The 7,713-nt window shown below is 45.4% G+C and overlaps 1 protein-coding gene across 1 annotated transcript in view; it reads left to right on the top strand.

Moving 5' to 3' along the window:
- The first annotated feature begins 229 nt into the window (after window positions 1–229).
- The window catches only part of UST (uronyl 2-sulfotransferase), a 176,525-nt gene continuing 169,041 nt past the window's right edge, over window positions 230–7,713 (top strand). Inside the window, exon 1 of the mRNA XM_068152247.1 lies at window positions 230–826. Within this exon, the coding sequence (XP_068008348.1) occupies window positions 580–826 (247 nt within the window). The 5' untranslated portion in view covers window positions 230–579. The remainder of the gene's footprint in view (window positions 827–7,713) is intronic.

The following is a 7,713-nucleotide window of genomic DNA, read 5'->3' as shown; positions in this document are numbered from 1 at the left end:
TCCCCGGCGCCGAGGGCAGACCCGTGTGGCGACAAACAGCGAGAAGCCCTGCCGCAGCCCCTGCGGGACGAGGCAGGTGAGCCAGGCCAGCTGCAGCCAGGCCAGTGGGGCGGTGGCGCCCGCAGGGGTCGCTCGCGCGGAGGCAACGGGCGCGTCGCTGGGACTGGAGGGCAGGGCGCGCCGGGGTGGGCGGGCCGCGCGCACAAGTCGGCCGCGAGTTGCAGGCGATCGGTGGTGGAGCATTGCTTGTAACTTGACACCGCAGCGAGAGGCCGAGCGGAGAGAGGGAGCGAGAGCGGCGGCGGAGGAGGAGAGCAGGAGAGGAGCCCTGGGGAGCGGGATAGTGACCACCTCCTTCCCCTCCCCATAGAGGCGCTCCGCAGCAGCAGCAGCAACCGCCGTCGCCGCAACGCTGGAGACTCGCCTTCCGAGGGGCCGGGGGCAGCCAGTGATGAGGTCGGGACGGGTTCCCTGAGCTCCCGGGAACTTTCCCCGCCGCGGGCAGCCGGAGCCGAGCAGGCGGATGGAGGATGCGCTTTCTCCGGCGGGCTGCGTGACCCTGCGGCGGCGAAGGGGAGGATGAAGAAGAAGCAGCAGCACGGCAGCGGGGACTGCCCAGCGCCTCGGCCCCCCGCGGCGGCGGGAGGGGGCCCGGGTCAGAGCGGGAGCTGGAAGAGGCGGCGGCCACTCTCGTTGTTGCCCTTCCTCTCGCTGCGCGACTACGGCTTCTGCATGGCCGCCCTGCTGCTCTTTTGCCTGGGTTCTCTCTTCTATCAGGTCAACGGAGGCCCCCCGCACTTTCTGCTGGACTTGCGGCACTATCTGGGTAAGGGCGGCTGGCGACGGCGGTGACTTGTTGCGGCTTCTCCTCGCCCGTTGTGGTAGCTGGGCTGGAGCCTCCTCTCGGCGCCGGAGGGAAGGGGGTGGCCGCAGGACCGTCGGCTTCCCAGACAGTGAGAGCGGGGCTTGGGGCCGCCGGCGGCCTGGGTTGCCTGGGAAGGCGGGACGCGGAGCGGTGGGGTCTGACACTGCGGTGGGAAGGGCTGACGGCGCCCTGGGATCGCAGCGTGCGTCCTCCCAGAAGTTAATTTTAGCGAAAGTTAGAGTCCAGTTGAGACCTGTCCTCAGACCTGAGACAGACCTGTGGCCGGGGGTTTCTCTTTCTCTGCCCGGTGACCGTCGCAGAGCCGTCAGGTGGGATTCGAGGCGGCAGCGGCGGGGAGCGGAGGGCTGCCAGCTTCGGTCCCGCGCATCGGCGGAACAGTCCCGTCAGCGCCTCCCGGCCGCTCGGGTGCGCACGGGGTCTGGGCTGTGCCCCGTGCAGGTGGCATGGGGTTACAGATGAGTTAGGGCAGAAGATGCTGGGTTTGTTAAAACCTAGCCTCCCACAAGCAAATAAAATCTCCAAGCAAGTATACTGTGTGAGCCAGACATCCATCCATATGCAACTGATCTGCTTCTGGCGACAAAGGTGTGCTTGAGGGGACAGAGCAGCAGCGCTCGAACGTTTGAGCTCGCTGCGGTGCTCCGCCGCAGCCTGCGTGACCCCGAAGGAGGTGCACCAGCAGAGCAGGTACAAGCTCCATGCTGTGGCATGTAGTCCTCATGTTGACCACAAGTTTCCACGTGGTTATGCTTTGTGGCTAGTTCACACATCACTGAACGTCTGCTTAACAAACTGTAAGGAAGTATGCCATGAGGTTGTATGAGTACATCTGACTGCCAGGGCTAGTTCAAATCGGGAACTATGAAACCCATAGTTCCTCTCTATATGGGAGGATTACTACAAAATTTGCAATGCGAATTTTTACTGCATTAGCTACTCACTACTTTGCATTAGCTACTTCTTTGTGAAGGTACCACCGTGAAGGTGGTACATGCTACATAAGGGCAATCTGCAAGAGTTGATATAAGGTTGTAGACAAAAATACAGTACTTGTGTTTCATAAATCTTAAAACCCTTATCTGTATGTAAGTGTTTAATGAACATCTTAAGCATACAGCATGTGTGTGGTGTTCTTAGAGGAAACTATGTCTTCTGTTAAGTGAGCAGAGGGTATGGATGCAATCAGACTCTTCTAGGAGGTGCACAGTAGTAGGACAAGAGATACCAAACACAAGCTGCGACAAGGGAAATTCCAATGAGGTATTAGAGGGGAGAAAAAATGTCAATGTGAGGGTTGTCAGATGTTGCAACAGGTTATCTGGAGAGGTTGTGATATCCTTGCAAATACTCAGAACTCAGCTGGACAAGACCCTGAGCAACACAAGTTAGTTTGTTTGTGTTTTGTTGGGGTAATAGGAACAGGTGAACAGAAGTCCCAGTTCATGGTATTGTGTGATTCTACTGTAACTGGGAAAAAAAAGGGTGAAATTTAAAGTGAAAATAGGAGAATAAACACTTTGCATATTACTTCCACACAGAGTATTGCATTTTTGGCTTGAGTTTTAATGATTATTTTATTTCTTCCTTTAATGGTGCAGTTCAGAAATGCCTCTACTGAAGAGGAAGCAGACAAATTTTCCACCAAGGTAGAAACATATTTTTGCTTGCAACTGAATGACTTTTAAATGAGACCAAGCGCAGATTTCTAGTTTTGGAGGAAAGTTGATGCCAATTTAAAAAATTTTAATCATCATGAAGGATGAACATTGCTTGGTTTGTGTGGAAATAGACTGTGACTAACACAGGGTTATGCAGCTTCTTACTTTGTGGCCTTTTGCCTGCTTTTGAGGGATTTGGGAAATAAAAGTAGGATCTACTACCCTAACCCCTCTAGATAGTAGTTGTGTCCCTGCTGGAAGGTCTTCTCAGGCCAGTAGATAAAGGCTTGGAAACCACTGTGTCTTGGTGAACGTGTCATGATAATTTTTGTGAGGTGCTCTGCAAGTGCAGAAAAACCTTTTTTAATGTATGCCTGAACATAGTGAGCCCCTCTGGGGAAGGAGTGCAGTCTTATTTGACAATGGTTTGTGGTTTGGGTTTTAGTTGTGTTTTTGTTTGTTTGTTTTTTGGTTGGTTGGTTTTTTTGAGTGTTGGATTTTCTCAGGAGAAAGTAGAAAGATCTATCAATATCTGTTAATGAACTAGAGCACTCGTTATATCAGTTGGTATAGGAATTTCCTCTCGGTGTCTGGGTCACCTGGGATGTTGAGGAGACTTTCCTAACATCCTTCATCAGGTCAGTGGCTGAGATGGAAGCAGAGACCTCGTGGCTGGAGGCCCAGTACCCAGTAAACAAGGTGTGCTGGTGCCTGTGCAGAGAACTGGAATGTACTTGTTTGGCTGCTAAGGTGCATTGGTACTTTTCCAAAGTTATTTTACACATCCTTGGTGTACATCTTCACTAGAATTGTCATAGTCAAACCATGTGGATGACATTGCTAAAGTCTTTTGTTTTTTCTTTTTGTGCTCAGTGTAGGTTTTGCAAGACTGGAGCATGCTCCTTGAGGTATTCAACTGGGAAGTTTTGCAAACTATGAACAATTATTTGGTAACCAGTAGTATTGTTGTCTTCCAGGAAACTAACAGAACTGCTTGGAGGAGTAAGTGTTGGACATCCAGTTCTGCTAACTACCAAAGCCCTGCATATATATATATATATATATATATACATGTGTATTTTATACAACAGTTGGACTAGACAAGTCTCATGACATTAAAAAAAAATTAAACCTTTTTTACCTTCAGCTCTGGGAAAGCTGTGTGTAAGCAACTCTTTTCTTCCAGTCCTTCCAATCCACAGTTTATGGTGTTAAAATTTAATCCCCAAACGAGAAAAAGCAGTTAGTTTGCAAACCATATTTGCAATGTGTGACTATTGCAATTGCCCTTACTGCATTTAAACCTACAAGAACCAAGAAGGACTAAAGAGAAAATTATTTTCTCTGTTTAACTACTTTGTGTTCTCTGCAGCATGGGGAGAGGTCATCTTGTGTGGCTTTGGGGTTTTTTATTCGCATTGCAAATTTCAGTGCATGGCTTGTGATTCGTTAAGTTACTCTGAAGAGAGCATTTGGGTGTTTTTTACCTCAGAACTTGAAAGGATGTTCCTAAGTAACAATACAAAACTTCAATCAGTGATCAGCATTAAAATCACACCTGCCTCAGGCAGATGTGTGTAAAAGAAGGGAGTGTCAAAACACTGAGGCTGAAACATTCTCATTTTGCTCTTAGACCTACATCATACACTGTGGAAGAAGAAGAGGTATAAGTTTATTTTCAAAAGAATTAAGTGTGAAGATTTTTGAGTTCTATGAACTTCCCATTGGTGGTAGGGAGGATGACTGTGTTTTCAGAACATTCAGACTGTTAGTAAACTTGTTCTCATGGACCAGCTTCTCTGGTGTCTTGTCTCTATGTTGTGTTTCCCTTTTTGTTTACTGCCATACTGATTTGGGAGAATCTTGGGAAAATGTTATGATACTTTGTAGGAAAGAGAGTGGATGTATTCAGTATTTCTTCTGTGTATCCCCATGTCTTCTATAAAACTCTACCTGAGTCATATGGAGGAAATGAGAGTAGAGTAGTGAATACAAGACTATGCTTCACTATTTATCCAGTTCTGACTCCGAGCTCACGACAGTTTAGAGGACAGGAAGGTCTGTGGAAAAATAATGGTTTCTGCTGTCCATTTTAGCTGTGGTTCATGATAACATGGCTCAAGTTAAACAATTCTCCCATCAGGATGGATCTAGCACCCTGTTTTTCAGCACACAGTTGTTGTGGGCATGGACATTAGTGGGTTATTATTGAAGAATCTGTGGAAAATACTTAAAACATCTGTTGCCAGTAGACTTAAATTTGCTGTATACGGGTGCATACCAGTTCTGGACCATCTGTGAGCTCCAAAAAACAAGAAAGCTTACAAACTGCCAGGCTTTCCAGTAATAAACTTGAGTATTGGAATTTGAACAAATGAGGTCTTGCTTGTTGATTCTGCCAAGGTAATCCTGGCTCACTAATCGACAACCAACTCCAGCAGGAGGGAGGAAATGAGAAGAGTCTTCCTTTAGACGAGTAAGGCAGAAATCGTAAATCTTGGACAGCACTGTGGGTTTTGGGGAATGTACTGGGGACTCCATTCCTCTGCAGTTGTGATGATTTTGCATTGCTTTATTCTTCTATGCTTCAGCTTGTGAAACCCACATGCTTCAAAATACAGAAATGAGCATCCCAAGAGCTGATAGCGACCTTCTAGTGGCCAATAAAGGGAAAAAAAAAAAATGTATCTTGATCTTTGCTATTTCTAAGAGGGACACAGAACTGCTGGAACAGGTCCAGAGGTGGGCCATGGGAATGATCAGACAGCTGGAGTACCTATCCTATGGGGACAGCCTGAGAGAGTCGGGGCTGTTCAGGATGGAGAAAAGAAGGCTCCAGGGAAACCTTATAGTGGCCTTCCAGTACTTGAAGGCAGCCTACAAGAAAGTCTGGATGGGACTTTTCACAAGTGATTGGATGAGAGAGAATGGCTTTAAGCTTGAGGAGGTTAGATTGAGACTGGATATTAGGAAGAAATTTTTTACAGTAAAGGTGGCGAGACTGCAACAGATTGCACAAGGAAGTTGTGGATGTGTCCTCCCTGGAGGTGTTGAAGAGCAGGCTGGATGAGACCTTGAACAACTTGGTTTAGTGGAAGGTGTCTCCCCCCATGGTGGGGGGGTTAGAACTAGATTTTCTTAAAGGTTCTTTCCAACACAAACCATTCTATGAACCTACCTGTGTAGGGCAGTCAAGTCTGTGCATGGTTTACTGTATGGTGACATAGTAAGTGTTTATGGAAATGAACACGCTTTTAGCAAAGTTCTTAGTGACTTTTTCTTACTGTTTTCAAGAATGTGTACTATCCTCAGAAGAGCTCTTCTGTATAGCATTTTTATTTTTCTGTCTTTTCAGTGGATTGTTTCATTCCAATGCCCTTAGAATTCATTACATTTTAAAGTTCATTAACGTTGTAAGGAACTGGAAGGTCACCTTAGAAGCTGCTTCCTAAAGCCATGAAAAGAGGAGGTCTGAATCAAAGTGACAAGTCTGTAGCTATATCTCTCTTAATTGTATTTTTTGTCTGTTTGGACTTCCTCATGTTGCTATTGTGAATATGATATGTATTATCTTTTAGATAAAATATGTTTGTATTTCCACTTACTTGCTGAGCTTTGAGATTATAAATGTGCTTTTTTGGAAGACAAAAGGTATCTTCATCTCCAAGAAGCTTTTGTTAAAAGGCTGCATGACTTACTCATCCCTCCCAGCTTATCTGATTGCATGATTAACAGAGTTCTACCTAATGCCTGATGCTGTCAAGGAATACTCTATAGAGAACTAGAATGCACCCTGTTTTATGACTAACTCAAGCTTTTTGCTTTCAATACATTATCCTGGCTGGCCATAAAACACTGTGTACAATGAAGTCATAGCAAAAAATGTTTAAGACTGTGTGAATGTATTGTCATGATATTATAGATATACTTGCAAAATTGGAGAGCATTTCTTCAGAGATGTATTTTCTGTTTTCAGAATCAGACTTGAATCTGGGAATCTGATAGTGCATATATGCAGCTGTGTACACTTTTCTGTTTGATGCTGTCAACTTTGTTGATGAAGAATTTAAGAGATTGATTCAGTTCCTGATGAGAGAGAATTATTACTGCAGCTTTTTCTCAAATACATTTGGGTTTGGTTTACTTTCATGTTATATGATCATAGGGGGTATGTACCCCCTATGTGAGTATGTGAGAGGACAAGTCTACGGGTTAAATGGGGTCCTCCACTTGGGCTTGGGGAGATGAGGGAGGCTTCACTTTCCTGCCCTGACAGACTTCATGTTAACTTCAAGGAGTTGTGTTTATTAATTCCATGGTGTTTAATCCCCTTTTGTTCAAAGGAAGTTTTGAAGATGTGTAACAATATGATGTTCTCAGATATTTCAGTGATGGTAGCCATAGAAATACTTAAAGGAAAAAGATACTTGTGGTAAGTCCTGTAGGCATGGAGGGATTTTGGCCACATCGAAGAGGTAAGGCAGAACACGTTAGTCTGAGGCAGTCAGTGGTCCAGCTACTTTTCTTTCAAGGGTATAACTGCTGTTCATTAACACAGTCTCTCTGCAGGTTTTCTTTGGGAGTTACTGCTATAATTGGTTTTGAGAGTCTCATCAGAGGACATTAGTCCTTGTATGTGCTCTCATATAGAAGGCTTCAGGTCCAGGAGAATGTAACCATGTCATTCCTCCCCGCCCCCCCCCTTTTTTTTTTTTTTTTACACCCCCCACCCACCCCACCAGTGGCACTGCTTAGATTTGATTGGCAAGTATGAATGTGAAAATACAGTTTCTTGAAGCTTTGTTCACTGGAAGTGATTGGTAAATGGTTTGTGCTCTATCAGAGAATACTCTGCCAAAATACATCATAGCTTCATAGAAGGAAAAAGTGGTTGATGACAGAGGTTCTCCTATTTTCTTACAAAATTAGGGAAGAGGAAGATTGCTTAGGGTTTGATGAAAACTGGTAAGCATTGAAGGCTGCCAGAAAAGGAGATTCTCTATTGAAAGGAACTCAAAAGCTTCAACACTTAATGCTCTGTGTAGAAAACGAAGGATGTCCAATTTATTTACTTTTCTTCACTGTAGTAACAGATCTGAGATTAACATGTTTACTCCCTCTACTGTACTGATTCCTGATAAAACTATTTTGAAGTAATGCATGTCAAAA

This window comes from Melanerpes formicivorus, unplaced genomic scaffold (assembly GCF_026170545.1).
Source record: "Melanerpes formicivorus ecotype bairdi unplaced genomic scaffold, bMelFor1.0.p_v2 SCAF_2, whole genome shotgun sequence".
Lineage (NCBI taxonomy): Eukaryota > Metazoa > Chordata > Aves > Piciformes > Picidae > Melanerpes > Melanerpes formicivorus.
This window is presented reverse-complemented; position numbering and strand designations above follow the sequence as displayed.